Raw genomic sequence first — 20,831 nt, 5'->3', positions numbered from 1 at the left:
TCTACAAAAACCTGCCAAGATACAATTAGAAAGACACATGAATCCTGGAGAGCACAAAGTGGCTCAGGCATGTTTCTATGTAATTGCCTGACAGTTGATACCACATATTGAGTGTATGTGGACTGAAGCCCATTGAATGCCATTATCAGCCACGAGTTCCTTTTTTTCACGCTTGTTTTAATCTTCTTTCCCATTTGGAACATTAGATACCAAATCTGAAATGGTAATGAAAGAACACTGGTGTTGAATAGCACATGCTATCCTGGATCAGGATGATGAAGGAGCTAAATTCAAGTCAAAAGGCGTAACAGAGAGTATCTCTAACTGTGTGAAAGTTTTTCATGGCCCCCGGGGGGTGTGAATGCAGCGCCTTATTCGCATCGCTGCAATGCTGAAAATGGCAGCTCGGAATTCAGCTTCCAGATGTGCCTTAGCAGAGGTGGTCCGAGCAACGTCTGAGCTATGTGCTTAGGGTGGTGTTTCAAGGGGTCGTCTGGGAATACCTGTGAGGAATGCAATAGTGGGGGATGGAAAACCACAACAGGCCCAAACTTGCCCCCCCAGTACCCCCATCTGCCTGGCCAACAATTTACTCTCCCTATAGGTGCATCTCTTAAACTTTCCCTCTCAGGACTATCAGATGAGGGAAATTTACACTGGAATTGTTGCTGATTATCAGCATAAGATCTGTATGTGTTTAACAGAAATGTCATGGATAGATAATATACATGCATCAGTGACTGTATGGTCTTCCCTTGACCTCCCCCACCTGTCTCTTTGACGACCCCCTCTGCAATCATCCCCAGGCCTTTCTCTGTTTGCCTTGCAGCCCCTCACCATAAACCTTAGGTCCAAAGTAGCATGGCAGCTAGTGTCGTAAACAATGAACTGCATGATCTTGAATCTATTTGAACGCACAGTACGCATGAGGAAAATCTCTTTTGTTTTTCTGAATATGGCCTCCTTTAGAACGGGTCACATATACACTACCAGTCAAAAGTTTGTAAGACAAAACAGTAAGATTTTTTTAAAGAAGCCTCTTCTGCTCACCAGGTCTGCATTTATTTGATCCAAAGTACAGCAAGAACAGTAAAATTTTGAAATATTTTTACTATTTAAAATAACAGATTTCTATTGTAAATGTAAAATGTAATTTAGATTTCAAAGCTGATGATCCTTCAGAACGCATTCTAATATTCTGATTTGCTGCTCAAAAAACATGAATTATTATGAATTAGGTATTTTAGTTATATGTGGCTGACAGCATCCAAAAATAAAAATTCTGTCATCATTTATTCAGCCTCATCGTACCAAACATGACATTGTCCATCAGTGGGGTGCAATAATGTTTTGAACCTCACGTTGTATGGATGAAAACTGTTGAAATGTTCTTTTCTGTTTCACAGAGATAAGAAATGTAAATTTGAAACGATAACTTTAATTCCCAAATGATTCAGAAACCATTCGGGGATCTATGTTTATTTAGCCAATGAGTGCATCAGCTATTTCCCCAAGGGTCAAACAGTCCCAAGTTACATTGAACCTGGTTAACAGGAAATTACAAAAACCCCAAATGTCCTTAATGAAGGAATGTCCACAAATGATTTGACAGGAAGCGTATAATCATCACAGGAGGCACTGACATCTCTCCCATTTCCCAAACAGCCATAACACGCAGCAAACAGCATCGAGACTCAGTCGTTTGGAAAAAGAGAGCAGGGTGAAGAAGGAGCTTCTCAGGTTCCTCTCTTTTATCAGATTCTGCAGGCATTGTGCTGCTCCATGTGTTAACAGAGAGGATTAAACTGCAGCAAAGCTGTGAGAAAGAATATTGAACAGCACAGAGATGGTGCGCTCGGCTGCCAGCGTAATTATTTCCTGAGCGTTTGACAGGGTGCCAGTAATTACCTGATACCGGCCCCTTTTTATCTCAGTCAAAGGGGAGTACAAGTTTACACTTGCATGTGCTGCACCGTAAAAAAGCTGTTCGACTGTGCCACTCGGTTTGCTGTCCCTCCTTTGCTCCGTGTCTTTTCCGAAACTGCAGTCAGCTAAAGTGGTGCGTACTTCTTTGCCAAAGTGCACTTCTCCATCACGCTGAGTGCCACTGTGAGAGTACACATGGCAACTTTAACCTCTCCTCCATTGAATCAAATGGCACCCTAATGGTGTTCTTCTTGTATTAAATGCCTTCTGGGGCGCTGCAGAGAGTGACATTGCTTGTAACAGCGATGCACAGACGGCCTTACCAAGGGACTTGCTGCTGGAATTCGATTAGGCCTAAACTTTCACAGCTGTGCGGAAGATGATGGGTGAGCTAAAACAAAGGGTCTGTGGTCTCCTCACTGTAAAAGAGTGGGCTGTTCCTGCGTGAAATGTGATTTCATTTAGTGCCTGTGGTCTTTGTGACTCTAATTGGTAGCATACCCTATGGGAAGATAGGCGGCCCTGGCTCCAGCCCTGCCCCCTGCCGGGCGAAGATAAAATCAGAGCTGCTGGGTACGATGCTATCATAGCTTCACACTGATATCTGCTTGTTTACACAAGGCATCACCTGAAGAGGGTTGAAAATCTCAGGATTTGCCTCTGACATTCTGTAATGGTGCCTGGGTGTATGATATGCCAAAGATGGCACGTGAGCCTTGATAGTCCGCAACTGCATGGCATCACACCCTAGACACATCCAATTGTCATCACATGGCGCAATGGTGTCTACATGAAATGCTCAAGCTGCCACTTCTAATTGGGTCTGCCACTGAGCTGTTAGGACATTTGTACTGTTCGCCACTGGAATTTTCAGTCACGGTGAAGGACTGTTGTAATCCAAGCCTTCAGCCCCTGACACTGTGTCTTTGAATCGGTCCTTTGTGCTAGAGGAAAAGCCACTGCCTCTCACAAAGGGAAAAGGTCGGAAAGCACTGTTTGCCTTCGGCTTTGTGTTGCTGCTTCTGAGAATGAGGGGATTATACAGTGTCACCACAATTTACATGCTCCAGGTGTAGACTTACCGTTCAGCCCCACGAGAGACTGTTTCCACTGTCTTATTGTACATTTTCTTGGCACATGTTTTGAAATTGACCGCAAATGTCATTATGCTTTTAAAGTTGATGTAGGGGTGACCAGTGTTGGCGAGTAACTAGTTGCACGTAATGGAATTACATAATTTAATTACAAAATAAATGTAAGTATGTTTATATATATATATATATATATATATATATATATATATATATATATATATAAAGAGTTCAGATGCAAAACCAGCTGAAAGTCATCTTGGTCTAAAGTGAGGCTTAGAGGCTTTTGCAACCGAACTCTTTATATAAAAAAGTTTGTTTTATAGCAAAAGCAGATAACTACACATTTCATGTTTTAGAGTTTAAAAAAATACTTTTATCTTTGTAATCTCATCATCTGACAATTTAGATGCTTGACAAACATTGTTGTTGTGATCATAGATATATATACATATCTATGGTTGTGATCATAGACTGTACTGCTGTGATTACACACAGTTTTTCCTCACGATTGTAACATGCTGCTTTTGCAAGATTCTTTGAAAAACTTTCAGCTTTTCCTGTTACGCCCTGAAGAAGATATCACGGGTTCATCAAGTTTTATCCATCAAAATTATCCATCCTCAATCATTTTTAGTCCGCTTTGACAAAATTCCTCTCATCTAGCGCGTCTTTTTCAAAATGACTGGCAGCCTTGTCACCTGACCTGAATACAGCACGCTGATTCGCTAAAATGGACTTATCAGTTTAAGGCACTTGTCAGCTTCTGCAGTAAAAGGTGAAATTACGATGCCTTGAAAGTGGATAATAGCGGCTTTTTCGACAAAATGTGTTTGGGGCTCAGATCGTGCTATATGTGGAGAATAATGCATGGCACTCAGTTCGTTCTTTCTTTTTTTTTTTTTTTTTTTTTTTTTTTTTTTTTGAAAATGGCATTTATCAGTTTTTGCAAATGAACTCTTAAAATTAGAAAAGTAATCAAAAAGTAATCAAATATAATGAGTTAGATTACTTTAATAAAGCAATTGAAATTGTTACACTCCTTATTACAGTTTATATAGGGTAACAATCTATAACCTATTACATTTCCAAAGTAACCTTCCCAACACTGGAAGTGACATGAACAATGTTTACTTCACAGGTATTTTAAGTCATCTGTTTTCATATTCATGATTCATAATCAGTATGCTTTGTCTTGTTTTCTGGTAATGCTAGCATGTTTTTTTTTTTTTATGATCATATCTCAAACTAACCATATGTGACACTGGACCACAAAATCATAGGTCACACAAGTATATTTGTAGCAATAACCAAAAATACATTGTATGGGTCAAAATGATTGATTTTTCTTTTGTGCCAAAAATCATTAGGATATTAAGTAAAGATCGTGTTCCATTAAGTTATTTTGTAAATTTCCTACCGTAAATATATCAAAACTGATTAGTAATATGCATTGCTAAGAACTTCATTTGGACAACTTTAAAGGTGTTTTTTTTTCTCAATGTTTAGATATTTTGCACCCTCAGATTCCAGATTTTCAAACAGCTGTATCACGGCCAAATATTGCCCTATCCTAACAAACCATACCTAAATGGAAAGCTTATTTATTCATCTTTCAGATGATTTATAAATCTCAATTTCAAAAAATGTACCCTTATGACTGACTTTGTAGTCCAAGGTCATGTATGTTAATTTATCTAGACTAAGCATATTTATAATAATTTCAGTATTAGTGAATTATTGTCTCTATTGTCATTACTGGATATTTGTGCTGTGTGAAAATGTTTTCCAGTCTCATAATGACTTGTGAAACCTAACCTGGGTGCTAGAATAAAGCATATCTGTTCACAGTTGTTATATCACCCTCAAAGCAAGATTGCACAGACACCATTGTAATTATGGCTTGGCCCTTCAAAATCTGTCTGACAGGCGTCCATTCAGAGAGAGCTCCAGGCTGCCCTCACCGTGAAGTGTATCCTTTTAAGGTTTTAGTGCCTCTTTAAATCAAAAACAGGAAATGACTGTCGTAGCTGATTTATGATTTCTATCATGAAAGAAGTCCAAAACTTTGATGTATTATCAGTATTATCACCAATTTGGAAATGTATTACCTGAAAAATTATAGCCTAGAGTTTCTGGAACTGAAATTTGCCCTTTGGTTATTAGGTACAATTTAACCTAGCTCATTTTAGGATTTCTCTTTTATTATTCATTAAGCCTTCAAGAGTGTCTTCTGACATTGGAAATTAATCAAGTTTGTGTCTTCTTCCTTTATACAGCTCTGAAGAGGTCCTTTGATATTGATGATGTGAATGAGATCCCCACATTCTCCCCTACGTCTTCTGTCACATCTCCCATCAGCCCGAGTGCAATCCTCAACAAGACAAATGATGTGAGGAGTCCAGGGAACCAAGTGTCTCCTCCTTATCGCTCCAGGATTAGTATTAGCTGCAGTCCTGCCCAGAGCCCCGTTTTGAAAAATAGGATGGTGTCCAGTCTCTCCTTCAACCGTGGGACAATGGGAAAGCCCACTATCAATGCCAACACTGGGATCAACCGAGCTGCCTCTTTTCAAAACAAATTCAACCCAAATGGCTTCACTTCGTCTTCTGGGCCAGGAAGTGACAACGACAGTCTCCACAGCTCCTCTTCTAGTCTGGAGTACCAGGCCTCTTCAAAACTCTGCTCCTACACAAGCCCTCCCCAGAGTCCTGTTGGTGTTGGGGAATTCAAGGCCCAACGTTTAGGCAGCCCTGCCCTGAAGAAGTTCTCCTCACATGGAAACATGTTCCATTCGGAGCTGGAGGGTCCTCTGGTCATCCCGACTGAACCCATGGGTATTAGCCATGGCTCCATGCCTTCTTTGGACCTCCAGATGGAGACTGCAGGAATGAGACGAGTGATTTCGCCTGGTTCACGATTCACCAATACAGGTCCGCAGTGGAACACAAGTCCCCATAACATCCAGAACAGCAGTACCTTCGCAAGGGACTCCTCTTTCAACAGCCAGACACCTAGACCTAAAGATCCGGTGCGCCTCAACAAGTTCCCTCTTGACCTTGACAACTTGGTTTTCAAGTCTCAGACGGAATCTCCGGGAGCACCTAAGCCACCTCCAAGATTCCACACGCTATCCAGCAGTCCCACTGTCTCAGCAAGTCCCTCTGCATCCATCAGCAGCCTGGACAGCACCGACCTCCCCATGGCCCACAACAACAACAACAACATCACTGAAAAGAAAGAGCCCATCACTCCTCCTGGAGCTATCCCAGTACCCAACATCAGCGAATCTCCTGTGCCTCTGTCTCCAGCCCAGACTCCACAGTTCAACGTTGTCTCTAAGCCCCAAGTGGTCCAGGTGGCCCCTGCCTCACCTCACCTGTCACGACAGATGGCAATCAGCAATGATATCGATCAGGACGATATCCATGCCAAAGAGAGTGTGGGGTCCATATTACAGCGGATCGCCTCTTTCTCCAAAGTGGAGACTAAAGTGCCAGTGCCTGAGCCAAGTCTGGTCATCCCACTGAGTAATGGCATCAAAAAGGACTCACCAGCCATACAACGTAAGGAGTTCATGAGATCAGAAGGTAAGTTAGTGTCCTTAATAGTCTAGTTTTTAAAGTTAACCAGAAGAATTGTGTCAATGCCACTGGTGGTTACGCCTCATGTCGGAAAAAAGATTTTCTATTGAGCATGCACTTAAAATGGGAGGTATGCCCTTTGCGATGAATACAATTAGTTAGGTAAACAGAACTGTGTGGGTCTAAAGGCAGCACTTTATTTGAAGTGCTGCTGTCATCGCAGCTGTCTTTCTGCACCTTACTGACGTACTGTAGAAAAAATGGTGATGGGAGAGAAGAAAAAACACACAAAAAAAGAGGAATTCCTGGCATATCAACAAATAGCTGAGTGCAAACAGTGATAACAGTTCAGGGGAGCCTGTCATCACTGCCTACCCAGTAAAGTGATCCCTGGCAGACATAGCTGAGTCGAACGCTGCCAGAGGCTACAGAATCAGCCCCTCATACAGTTAAATTTCTCAGGTGTGTCAATCTCTGCTACCGTGATCTCACCCAATCCAGAGATGCCTACCTTACTTACCGTTGGGATTAGTGCAATCCAGACAGGGTTTGGAGTCTTGGCTCCATAATTATGTTCTTATGTATGGCTTTACATAGCAGTTGACAATAATGAATTCAGAACTGAAGCTTAGTAATGTCAAAGGCATCAGGGTGGAAAGCATATATAGGGTGGAAAGTTTAGACTCAGCACCATGGTCATTATGTATTGTCACGCTCTGGTGTCAAATATCTTTTGAGTCAGGATGTTAGTCTTTGAAGTACATTTACTTTCACATTTATTCATTTAGCAGATCCAAATTGACTTCATCACAGGGGTGACACCAATCTCCACTGTCCTTCGTGACTGTTGTTAACTAAAATTTACAGAACATTCCATTAAAATGAGTGGTGTCAATCGATTTATTTGGGTTTGAATATGATACAGCGCTTTAATATAACCTAATACAGCTTGTGCCGGCACATGTGTGTGCACTTTAAGAGCGCGCGCTACGAGCACAGTATAACGGCTGACAGGACAGGAAGATTAATTTTTACTGACATATGGCCTGACAACATCTCATCTGACTGCAATTCATTGTTGTTCTACTGAGGCTCTTAGTCACTAGTACCATTTCCGTGCTCGTGCCTGGGGAGTTGGAGTGTGTGTCTGAAAAGCCTCCCGTTTGATGTGCTTGTAAAGACGTTCTGTGTCTAAATGAGTGCCATTCTTTAGCAGTTGTGAGTGGGGAGGCCAAACATGGCCTCACCCCTGCATTAATTGTATTAAATATTTTTAACACGTTAAACTGAAGCAAAAAAATAAATGCCTGCATTAATGTGCTTATTTTGACACCACTAATAAAAATTAACAATACATTTCTATGAACAGCATGTTTTTTCCAGTAAACTGTACTTATAGGGTAGAATACCGTTTTTTTTTTTTTTTCTCTGAACAAACATTTTATGCAAGACTGTTCATCATAATTGTAGGGCCTCTTGATTTCCGTGATGTGGAAAACACTGATGGAATTGCGGAATCCAGTCATAAAAAGATGGAATTTCATGGAATTTGCCAAATTTTGGATGAATAAACTGAAAGTATGTCAGTACACTTAAATCAAAGTGTGATATGGACTAGAGTCTGTGAATATTAAGCCACAAAATACTATTTAAATTTAAATCCTTCTGTATGTCAAATTTCTTGTGAGAAAAACCAAAATTACCATGGTATCATATACAAACAGAAACTTAAAGGTCTTCACAGCAACCCGTCAAAATAATAGTTTGATTTAACTTGAAGAAATTGTGACAGATAATATATTATTTAATCTAATAATAGTACTACTACTACTAATACAACTATTATTAAAACATTACTTTAAGAAATATTTACCAGAAAAATGTAAATGCACAACAGTATTAATGAAAAAAGTTTTTTTTACAAAAATCAATTATTTAGAGATGCTTTTGATTATTAAAATGTAATGAAACCATTAAAATGGAATCCAGAAAATAAATGGAAACACAGAATTTGGTTAATAAAAAAATTAAATCTTTATCTGAGAAAAAAATAAAGCATATTTCAACATAAGGCATTACACTTTTAATAAATTTCTTTTAAATCTTGTCAGTTTCATAATTCCAATTAATTAGACATGCTTTTCGATTAATAAAATTTAATTTAACCATTAATTCAGAGTCTGCAAAAATTAAAACTGGTGAAAAAAAAATTGAAAAAATAAAACTGATTTCATAGGGCCCTAGAATTGCTCCAATTTTCTCTTACAGTCAACTGAAAAAAAGCCACATTTGAAAGCAGTTACACTCAATAACTGGTACATTTTGTTATTGTGGCGACACTAGACCCAGCAACAACTATTTACCATGTTTTTGGATACTTTGAAATTGGCAAACACACAGCTCTTCCATATACTTGAATGAGAAACCAGATCGAGACTGAATTGGAAATGGCATACTACCATACTGTTTTTACTATTTCTGTTATATATTTATGCATTTCAAATTCAGCATTTGTCTTTTTGAGTGTATTTATGACACTGAGACAACAGAAATGGATAAGACTGTTGATAGAAACAATATGAGCAAACAGAAAACGTAATAGCCCTAAATCTTGAATCAATAGCCTAATAGTAATGATGAGGATGGGGTTAGGTTTCTATAAATGTTGGTTGCTAACATTAATGACATAATTATGGTGTGTTACACCTCTGTGGAGCTATGGCAAAGCCCTAAAATGGTGACATATGTGCATGTTGGATCCACATAAATGGCAACATGTTGGATATTGCAGTGGCGTACCACAAAGCGTAATTAATATTGACATATTTTAGCCAAAAATACGTGTTGGGAAAGCTGTGCGTTTGATTTTGTCTGACCAGAAATGAGCCGGGGAATTTTCAGCTCCACATGTTGTATATTTGCCTCTTTCTGTTGTGTTTTTCCCTCCGTCTTCACTTCCTGGGGTCATGTTGCAGAGGGGAGAGGGGTGCATTTCCTGACCTGAGAAAACAGAGAGCATTGAACTGGAGGGAATCAGTGGGCGCCTGCAACTATGTTTGGACACGTAGATCCTTCTTGTATGTAGCTTTCTGGTTGTGCGTCTCACGAGTAAGCTAACATCAGGGTGGGCGTCTTGACATCTGTGCTGATCCCAGGCAGCCAGCCCCCCACGCTGAAGCATCTCTGAAACATAAACACGACTTCATTTACACAGTGATTTATAATTTCCAGTGTTAGGAAGTGTGGCAAAATAGGTGCCGCCCCAGGCTTGTACCTCAGGCTGAGCTGTGCTGTTTGCTGTTTGTCAGATGGTTGAGCTGTAAAGGCTGCGCTGATGGGTTCGGATGAAACCGACTTCCCAATAGTTGCATCAGTGGAAGTCTGGGACGTGGGTGCTGTTTATGTCATGCTATCTGCTTCAGGCAGTGTTTTCAGAGGTTCTGTGGTGTCTTGTTTTCTTTTCATTTTTTCCCTCAAAATATCTGGGCGCAGTGCGTGCGGATGTAGCCCTTTCACAGAGCAAATGGGAAATGCCCGCCCATGTTTTCATCGTGTTCCATGTGCATTATGACTTGTTTTATTTTTTGAAATGGGTGTATATTTAGGCCTTACGTCATCCACCCATCATTGAGCTATATGTAGGCCCTTTGCACAGTTTCCTGTGATAACAAGGGAAAAGATCATTCACTGCTGAGCCCAAACACACGACACGCTCCCAACTGTGTTTATAGCTGTCCTGGGACTTCCCAATTCATTTATGCTATCAGTAAAGACCTCTAACACTGTGACTGTAAGCAATCATATAGGATAGGGTTATCATTATGATTTGAAGTACGTTGACTTTTTTTTTTTTTTTTTTAAGAATATATACTCTATTTAAGAAAGAACTTGGTTTTTAAAGGATAAGTTCACTTTCAGAATAAAAATGTACTATTTACTAACCCCTATGTGATCCAAGATGTTCATGTCTTTCTGTCATCAGTTGCAAAGGAATGAAGGTCTTTGAGGAAAACATTCCAAGACTTTTCTCCATATAGTGGACTTCAGTGGTGGCCAACAGGTTGAAGGTCCAATTTGCAGTTTCAGTGTAGCTTCAAAGGGCTCTACATGATCCCAGCTAAGGAATAAGGATCTTATCTTGTAAAACAATGTCTTTTTCTAAAAAAAAAAATAAATAAATTCATATACTTTTTAACCACAACTGCTTGTCCTGAAATAGCTCTGCAATGATAATAAATTAAAATAAAAGCCTAAAATCAGATAGTTATGTGTAGGCAATTGTGCAGTAAAAAAGTGTTCCTGTAACACCAGTGCTAACATACTACATACAACAGATGCACACTTCAGAGGAGGTAGTAGGTACTAGTATGCCATTCCAAATTCATATTTCAACCCTGTTTTCATCTGTTAAATACAGATGCTCTAGAAAAAATTCTTAATAATTGCTTAAAGGGGTAATCAGATGCCCATTTTTTCCACAAGTTGATATGATTCTTTAGGGTCTTAATGAGAAGTCTATAACATATTTTGGTTAAAAATTCTCAGTGGTAGTGTAAAAAACACCCTTTTTACCTTGTCAAAATCAGCCCTTTTTAGAGCGAACCGTTCTGTTGCATGTTCCTTTAAATGCTAATGAGCTCTGCTCACTCTGCCCCTCTCTTCTGTGGGGTGACAAGCCATAATGTTTACTTTAGCCGCAAAACTTGCTAGCCAATTTGCAAAGATGCAAAAAAAAAACCTTATACTCACTTCTGCTGTAGGTGAAGCTGTATCACAAATGATTTGCGCAAACAGATCGCCGACTGCAGATGTAGATCGCCGACTGCATTTCCTTCAAAAAATAAAGTAAAAGTGTAAAAGTGAGTTTTGCATCCGATGACCCCTTTAAAGGTGAAGTGTGTAATTTTTGCATCACTAGCATCACCAAACAGAATTGCGAAAGTAATAGTTGTAATGAACATTTCTGTCATCTTCCATTGGCCAGCCAAACTGATAGACCTGCCCCAAACTCACATCATAGGTTAAGCCAGGGTTACTATGCTGGTATGGTTGAAATTCTCAAACAAACAATGTTTTGACAGCATACCACCAAAAAGAATTGCAAAAAATAATGATTGGTTTTAATGAACATTTCTGGCATCTTCTACTGGCTAACTGAAAAGATAGCCTTGCACCCAAACTCACATCATTGGTTGAGCCGGTGTTGCTATGCTGGGCTGGTCGGAATTCCCAAACAAACAGGGCAATGTTTTAGCAGCACAGAGAAACTGTTTTTACTGTTTTTTTTGTGTTAAAAAAAGAGAGAGGGGTCTTTCTTTTTTTTCCTCCAAGGCTTTTTTGTGCTAGGCTACTTATGACTGTAAACCATTTTACCAGTTGATGAGGCAGACTGACTCATGTTCTGCGCTTCTTGTTTCTCACATTTATTGAAGTCTAACACTGACATAGACATATATAGTAGGTGCTGTAAAATCATTCATCGTGTTACAACTGGCTGTAAAAATGAAAAATGTTCCGCTAATGCATGTTAGCTGCTTAAATTATTGTTTTGCTATCACTCCCTTCTGCTCCAAGATGTTTTGCTAGTAAAAAAACATGACAACAAAAACAGCCAAAGGGTCTTCTTCCGCTCTCTTCCTCTAACAGAGAGAGCGAGTGAAATCATCTTTGAAGCTGCTCATAAATACAGCAAGACCTCCAGAACAGACGATGTTTTCTCTTCTGAAACCGCCTCAGCTACTTATGTGGTAAAATAAAGCATGTCTGGAGTCTGCTGATGAGTTGCGTTTCTTTTCATCACGATGACCTTAGAAGTTCCTCACATATCCGGAGTGTGAAATTCCATTAACTTCGCTATTTCTTCATATCAGTCAAAGTGCTGCTTTCTGCATTTTCACAGTATTGAAATCCAGTCAAAATGAAAAAGTTTTTTTCCATGTAAGCCGCTCTCTCCTTGCTTCCCCCTTCTCCTAGGTCTTGGCTTCATGTCTCCACTTGTCTGATGAAGGCTGAAAGCTCTTTGCTCCCTTTTACAGCACAATTTATTCTGGATCTAATGACAATGATTTAGGGAATAAATTCTTCGCAAGCAGATGTTTAAGGCCACCCTCCCATTATCCCCTCCAGCTTAGGGAGAGAACAAGAGAGTGCTCTGCTTTGTAGAAAAAAGTTTAAACAGTTTAGTTACTTCATCAGTTTCATTGTTTCTAAATATACAGGAAGTTCAGAGGGCAAAAGTGATTTTTTTTTTTTTTAATGGCCAGTTGAGTACAACAGATTTTATTATTTCTAATTAATTTCTAATTAATTTCTTTTTTTTAGGCTGTTTATGGTTCATGTTTGGTGCCATTTCTAGTCATATCACAGCTTCTTTTGTATTGAGAAGGAAATGTGTTTCCTTAGCAGATAAGACAACAGTAACAAGCAGCAGTATTCTTATCTTAGGCCCATAGAGGTGGGTCAGTAATGGGATCGACTTGCCTGTTTACCAGAACATTTATCCACGTGTGAACCTGGTGCTCTTCTCTGAGAAAGATTTGGATATGTCTTCTCCCCATTTAGCATAATTTAGCTTGCTGTCGTCGATGATTTATTACCTGTGCACGCTGTCTGAGGTGTTGAAGAGATGAGCAGTGTTTATGGGTTTGAGCGGCATTGTGTGAGTGTGTGTGTGTGTGTGTGTGTGTGCCATTCCACAACAACCCAGTATTAAGTCTAGTGGAGCTTTTACAAATTACCATAGCAACCTTCAGGTGCTCTGTAATGTTTATGTGTAAAGGTACTGCTTGTGAGTCGAGTTAAACATGATAGCACTCATTTCCATGAGAGGAAAATATGCCCCTCTGGGTCACATTTGACCTCATCTAATCCTCTGAGCTGGCAAAGTCAATGCTGATAACTGAAGGACGAGCTTTTAAATCTAGTGTTTGGCCTCACATTCATCAGCTACATTTAAAAAAGGATAAAGATGAAGTAAAATTCACATTTTTAAAGAGAAATTGCTTCAGATATCGGGACTTCCTGTTTAAGGCATGAAGATTAAACTCAGGCGTGATCGACATTCTTTACAGAACCAGTCAGGAGTACCTGGATGGAATCTGCTGCCAGAGAATTCCACACAGATCTCCACAGAATTCACAAGCACATCATTCACAAAGTTCGACACATCCCCTGTCCCTTATAGGGGTTCATATGAAATATTTGGGCTAATTTCATAATGCTTTGAGCTACTTGTTTTTCTAAAGAAACATTGTCCAACAGTGACACCAGCAGATAAAATTACAGCGGGAGTCTGCTACTCTCTTGCCTCCTCTGAGCCCGTTGAGTTTTAACAGACCCCCTAAAGCGTGCCGTGAGTTTGGTGGGGGGTAATTGAGAATGAATTGGGGAAAGTCATATGAGAGGTGGCATTCATCACGATATGATTGGATATGACTGGTTATGTTTGGCTGTGATTGGTTCATGCGATAAATCCCGCCTCTTGTGTCCCTGCGCGTTCCGCATTCACGAATCAGACTGAATGAACAATATAATGCTTATGGGAAGTTATGGGAACCACCCTATAATGATAAAAATCCAGCCAGTGGAAGTTTTGTAATCTTTTTAAGTAATATCCCCTTTTTCAAATCGAGCCGTTCTCAGCTTTTTGTTGGTGTGATGTCACACAGACTAAGGCTGCTCCCACGATTGTTGATTGACATGACCATCTTACCTTAGACCCGCCCTGATGAGCTGTAACAGTCCAACCACCATTGTGTCGACTCCGTTGCAGGGAAAGACAAGAATGTCTCCAGTTGAGCAATTGAGGTGTTTTGTTGTTGGATGTAATAATGATCATAGCAGTCATCATTTACTCCCGACATCTGAGCCGCTGAAGACGCAGAGGATTAACGTTACTTTCGTTTTAGAAGGAAATGCGGCCGGCGATCTACATAAATGTGTCTATGTTGGCGCAAATCATTTGTGATGCAGCTTTACCTACAGCAGAAGTGAGTATCAGGCTTTTTTTATACATCTTTGCAAATCACCTTTTTTAATAATGTGCTAGTTAGCAAGGTTCACGACTAATTGCGGTTAAAGTACACAGAATGGCTCGTCACCCCACAGAAGAGAGGGGTGGAGTGAGCAGAGCTTATTAGCATTTAAAGGCAAATGCAACAGAACGGCTCGTCTAAAAGCGGCTGATTTTGACAAGGTAAAAAGGGTGTTTTTTACACTACCACTAAGAAATTTTAACCAAAGTATGTTATAGACTTCTCATTAAGACCCTAACGGATCATATCAACTTCTGGAAAATGGGCATCCGATGACCCCTTTAAGAGTTCGGGAAGCCTGTTTCAGTTTGTTGGATATTCAGAAAATAAACAACATGATGGTGACCCACAGGATTGCCTTCCATTTTTGTTTTAGGCTTGATAGTCTTGATGTGACTAAGTTCAGATCAGCTGCTTAGGGGGCTTTGTGACTGATCAGAGAAATGAGGAGGTTTGGGAAAAAGTAGATAATTGGATGGGATTAATTAATTCTTAGTGGAAAACTATTTTCAGCCTGAGGGAAGTATGTACACATCATGAGTTCAGATGTTCAGTTGTGTTGACAGTTTGTGTGGGGAGCGAGCCTTATTGAGTTTAACACAATACGCCGATAACAACACAGGACAGGTTTTATTAACCTGATATTGTGGATGCAAAGGTTCTCTGGGAGGGTTTTTTTACACTTTAGACAGGGAAATCTTTGTTAAATCTGGCCTGCTTCCTAAACAAATAATGCCACAAGTGCTTAAGAGCAACATCAGTTATACTGACATTGTTGTTCAGTTGTATAGAATTGCGGTTTCAGTATTCATGAATAACTTGAATGAGGTCTCAATGGAGCAGAAGCAAACACGTTTTATGTAGTTTATGTGGGTAATCCAGCTTTTGTACTAAAGTTTGTCGTTTCGCTAACAAGTAAACTTTCCTTTTCACAGTTTGAGCCAACATTAAAGCAGCCGGTAACGATATATGTTGTCCACTAATAACGAGTGGTATATTGTCTCAAACAGCCAATCTGCTAATGGGCTGTGCACACAGCTCATTCCAAACATGTGACAGGGAGTGAGCACATCATTCAGGTCCTTGGACAGAATTGCTGATTTAAAAAGTGCCAGCAGTAATGCATGGCAGCTGGTTTGGGGCGTTTTCGATCTATCTGTATTTTTCCTCTGGCGAACAGGCACGAGGAGGGGGGCTTAGCTTGGAGTTTGTGATTTAACACGAGGGAAAAACCTGTTTCTGCTGCTAATTCACTTCAGGGACTTCTTCGCTCTTTCTACAGACAAAGACATAATTAGTCAAGCAATATCAACAATCTGACGGCCCGTGTATAATATATTTTCCCGGGATGTGTACATCAATTGTAATTGTATTAAAAGGATTTCATTTATGAGAGGCTGCACGACTTAATAGTGTTGCATGAGACACCAGTCAGAGTTTAAAGAATTAGTTCACTTCCAGAATAAAAATTTCCTAATAATTTGCTCACCCCTGTGTCATCCAAGACATATCTTTCTTTCTTCAGTTGAAAAGAAATTAAGGTTTTTGAGGAAAACATTCCAGGGTTTTTTTTCTTTTTGTAGTGAACTGCAGTGGGGATCAGTGGGTTGAAGGGCCAAAATTGCAGTTTCAGTGCAGCTTCAAAGGGCTCTACACGATCCCAGCTAAGGACTAAGGGTCTTATCTAGCAAAACGATTGGTCATTTTCTAAAAAACAACAACAACAGTTTCTATACTTTTTAACCACAAATGCTTGTTTGCACCAGCTCTGTGGTATACGTCCATGACTTCAAGCATTACATAATCACATTGGAAAGGTCACATGTGGTTAGTTCTTCATCTGTGTTACTCTGGTTCAAAAGAGTAGGGCAGAAAACTCCATCTCATTTTCTCCTCCAAGTTTAAAATCATCCAACATCGTTGTTTTACCTTTTTGTTGTAAAGTGCGTTTGACTTTCTTTGCATGTTAGCTTTCTAAACTTCCACCTACATCACTCGTGACCTTTCCAACGTGATTATGTAATTCATGAAATCAAGCTAGTGCAAGATGAGCATTTGTGGTTAAAAGTATAGGAACTGTTTTTTTTTTAGAAAACTTAAAAACTTAAAACCCTTATTCCTCGGCTGGGATCATGTAGAGCCCTTTAAAGCTGCATTGAAACTGCAATTTGGACCTTCAACCTGTTTATCCCCATTGAAGTCCACTATATAGAAAAAAATCCTGGAATGTTTTTCTCAAAAAGAGTAAATTATCAGGAAATTTTTAATCTGGAATTGACCTAATCCTTTAAAAACTCATTGGAGAGATAATGATGTATCTTTCAGCCAGTTTTTCCAAAAAAACCCTTTATTGACTATTTTATTGCCTTGTTTTTTTTAATACAAAACTCTTTGGTTATCAACATTTCATTAGTAAATTATTAAAGGTGTAGAACAACGTGATGGTAAATAAATGATAAGAACATTTTTATTTTTAGGTCAGATGTAATAAAATGTTCAAAGAATCATGAGCGTGAGTAAATGAGGACTTTATTTTTGGCTGAACTGTCCCTTTAAGCCACACCGGCCTTATCTAAATAAATGTAATATTATACATTTAAGGCCCAATTATGGGCAAGTCATAGCATGTTATTCAGCAGAATTTTAACAATAGATGCTTTTGACAGACTTTAGCCAGGACGTTATCATATTACTGTAATTAAAAATTCTCAACATATTTATTTTTTTAGAAATATGGAATTCTTTAATCAAGGCATGGGCTCAAAGGTTCATTGAATCAGTCTGTCAACAGAAGTGCAACTTAATCCCCTTATTTGTTAGACCAAGATGTTGCTCCATTCCAAACATTTCTTTGTTGATTATCCAAGTCTGAACATCAGAGCCGTCGCTCCACGGGGTGACTGATACAGTACCTCCAGAGGTACGATAGGGGGCCGCTCGCATCAGTCACGCTGGCATGAGCGGAAATAGTGGTTTAGGGCTTCTCTGTCGGTCATGTTGGGTGTCAAGGATATAATCACAGACCAGGGGGTGTAATCAGAGTGTGGCTAACTGCTCCACCGCGCCGTAACATGTCGCACCTTCATTCTACAGACGAGACTCACCGGTCTTCGCTCGTGCCTTTCGATAATCTACTGTTTGTTGTGCTTGGTGAAGCCTTCTATATTTAATCTGTGAAATATGTGCTTTTGGAGGCACTGATCTCACATAGCAAAGACTTTGTTATGCAGGGAGTCCATTGTTTTGACAGCTTCTCTGCCCACATTTGGCCGACTTTGATCTGAAAAGGCCATTCGCATGTGCTATTGATTGATCTTTCTCTTGGGCCTGAGTTTCCATTTCTCTTACAGAGCTGTGGGAAATAGATGGGTCAGACAACAGACCGGCAGGTACTCTGGTTTCAAGAGAGAGAAAAATCCCACTCTTTATTCATGTTGAGTCCCCTTTATACTAAAGGACCTCAGATTGGTGCATTCAACATGGGGGCTTTTGGCTGATTGGCAGGCTGCTGTTTTTTCATCATTTCCATACCCTTTGTGAAGAAGGTTATCTTGACAATTGCGAAAAGAAAGTCAGGTTTCGAGTTGATAGATGAAGCCGAGAGCCAATTATTTCTGTTAGTGTAAAAATCTAAACAAATGGCAGTCACAGAGCGAGGGTTAGCGTCTGAGAGCAGATTGTTTATTCTCCTGATCTGAAATGAAAGGCTCGTTTTTTTTTTTTAAGCTGTTATCTTTTAAGCTGTTTGACATTCTCTCAGGGTTTGTATCAGCCTTCAAGGCACCATATCTTAATAAACAGGAAACAGTAAACTCTGAAGTGCTCTTTCTCACTAATTCTTTACAGTGACTCATGGGTAATGAGGGGTGTTATGTGCTCTTTTTGACAGTTGCAACAGTGAGTCTCTCTCCTAAATATATGCCCTGATGTGGAAAAACCAGCTCGAAACATTATATATGACATTGGCTGAAAAATGAACTGATAATGACAGGTCTTAAAAAAGGTGGAAAAGAGACACTCACTTATAAAAGCCTTGCGGGCAAATTCACTAAACTGTTGTGCCACTTGTACAAGAACTGTATTCTTATTCGAGAACCACCTGCAACACTATCTGACTGGACGATGACGTGCTATTAGGTATGTTCAAGAATATTTTAGCCAATCAGATGAGCGAATTATGGGGTCACATGACTTTTTGGCATGCATTTATAGGTAAACGTTTCAGGTGTAGCACATGCGCATGTTTTCTTACTGAATAAAAAAACATATCCAACTCAAATAATATCTCACATCTTGGTGTTTACATTACCATCGAGATTTAATAATGTTTTTGAACGTTTTTGAAGTTTCTTATTTTAACGAAGGTTACATTTATTTAATCGAAAATTCAGTAAGCAGAACACTCTAGAAAAAACTGAGTGAAATGAACAAACCCAGAATTGGGTTGTTTTGACCCCAGCGGTTGGGTTAAATATAACTCAGCTATTGTTTAAAAATGTCTATATGGCTGGCTTAAAATGAACCCAAAATTGAACATCATTTAATAAGCTATTTTAAAAAAAAAAGTTTATTTAATTATTACTTATTAAACTTACTAATAAATCTTAACTTATTGAACATATTAATGAATGTTCATTTCCAACCTATTTTGGGTTCATTTTAAGCAAGAAGTGTAGTCATTTTTAAAGTCATTTTTAAGCAGTAGTTGAGTTAAATAAAATTACCCAGAAGGTTGGGTTAAACATTTAACCCAACTACTGGGTCAAATCGACCAATTTACTGGGTTTGTCCATATTTCACTCAGCGCTGGGTTGTTTTTAACCCAGCATTTTTTTTTTTTTTTTGTGTAATAATGTAAAACATCATTGCAATTTAAAATGGCTGTTTTCTATCTGAATATATGGGGCGTTTTTTTTTTTTTTATAATAACGCAGGTTAAAATACGGGAGATTTACGGGAAAATACTAATACGGGAGGACGGCGGGAAAGAAGGGTAAATTACGGGACTTTCCCGGCCAAAACGGGATTCTTGACAGGTATGATCAGTAGGCGCGTTTCCATTACAGATTTGCGCCAAACTTTGGCGATATTTTGTAAATGTCGATAAAAAAAGTATTGCGAAATAACAACGTTTCCATTAACCGATGTTATGCGACTAAAGCGTAATTTGTTCCTCTCGCGATAACTCATGGCAACGGATTTTGGTGGGATTTGGACGGGTTTTGGCTTTATTTAATCGAAAGAGGCGTATACGTGTATGTTTACAGAAGCAGAGCGGAGAGCCACTTCAGAAACATGTGCGACGCTGCTGGTATAAACATAACATCAGCTCCGGTGATTGTGTCGGAGCCGTAACGCGCCGCAGATGCGTGCAGCGTACACAGTCTAAGCATTAATATCAGGGAAAGCCCCTTGTACTTGAGAGTGGCTACGTATGAAGTGTTTCTTGGAGTTTATAGTACATTGAAGAATGATCATATGCCTGTTTACATATGCCATGTGACCTGTAAATGCGAAAAAAGCCGTTTCCATTGCAGTTTTGTGAAATATTCCTTTTTCGAATTGCCTGAAAAACCACCTCATGCCAGCGTGAAAACTTTTTTGCGATATATGGGAGTTTCCATTAGGCGTTTTTCAATTCGCAATTTCAATTTGCGCGTCTTGAAGGGTAATGGAAACGCACCTAGTGTTGCACTGCTTACTGTTTTTGTGTAAATGTAATATTTGTAGGATTCTGATAAATAGAAAGATCAAAAGAACAATATTTGAAACCGAACTCTGGAACATTACAAATGCCACTGTCAAGACATTATTACTGTCACTTTTGATCAATTTAATGCGTCTTTGCTATAATATAAGTGTTATGTCTTTATAACAGTACACATCCATCAATGTTTTGATAGCTCCAAATTAGCATAAAAATACATTGCATTGAAATGTGAGAAATTTGCATATTAATGTGCTGTGCTGTTAACTGACTTCAGTAGTGAATCTTGACTCTGAAACACAGATAAACGTCACTCTCTGCATTCTTGGCGAATTCCCCTTTTTCAGTGAGTGAGCGGGAGCTTTCCATAAATTCAAGCTGTTATATCACATTACAGGAAAGCTTTAACACATACTTCACCAGTTCCCACATAGCTCCAGCTGTCTCAATACACACAATCTTATTGTGCCGAATTGAAAAAGATTTCCTG

General features: G+C 39.3%; 1 protein-coding gene across 1 annotated transcript in view; it reads left to right on the top strand.

The window, feature by feature from the left end:
• septin12 (septin 12) overlaps nucleotides 1-20,831 on the top strand; it is a 72,988-nt gene that overhangs the window by 3,932 nt on the left and 48,225 nt on the right. The window contains exon 2 of the mRNA XM_051102158.1: nucleotides 5,297-6,607. Coding sequence (XP_050958115.1) covers nucleotides 5,297-6,607 — 1,311 coding nt within the window. The remainder of the gene's footprint in view (nucleotides 1-5,296; nucleotides 6,608-20,831) is intronic.

Source organism: Labeo rohita, chromosome 3 (assembly GCF_022985175.1).
Source record: "Labeo rohita strain BAU-BD-2019 chromosome 3, IGBB_LRoh.1.0, whole genome shotgun sequence".
NCBI lineage: Eukaryota > Metazoa > Chordata > Actinopteri > Cypriniformes > Cyprinidae > Labeo > Labeo rohita.
This window is presented reverse-complemented; position numbering and strand designations above follow the sequence as displayed.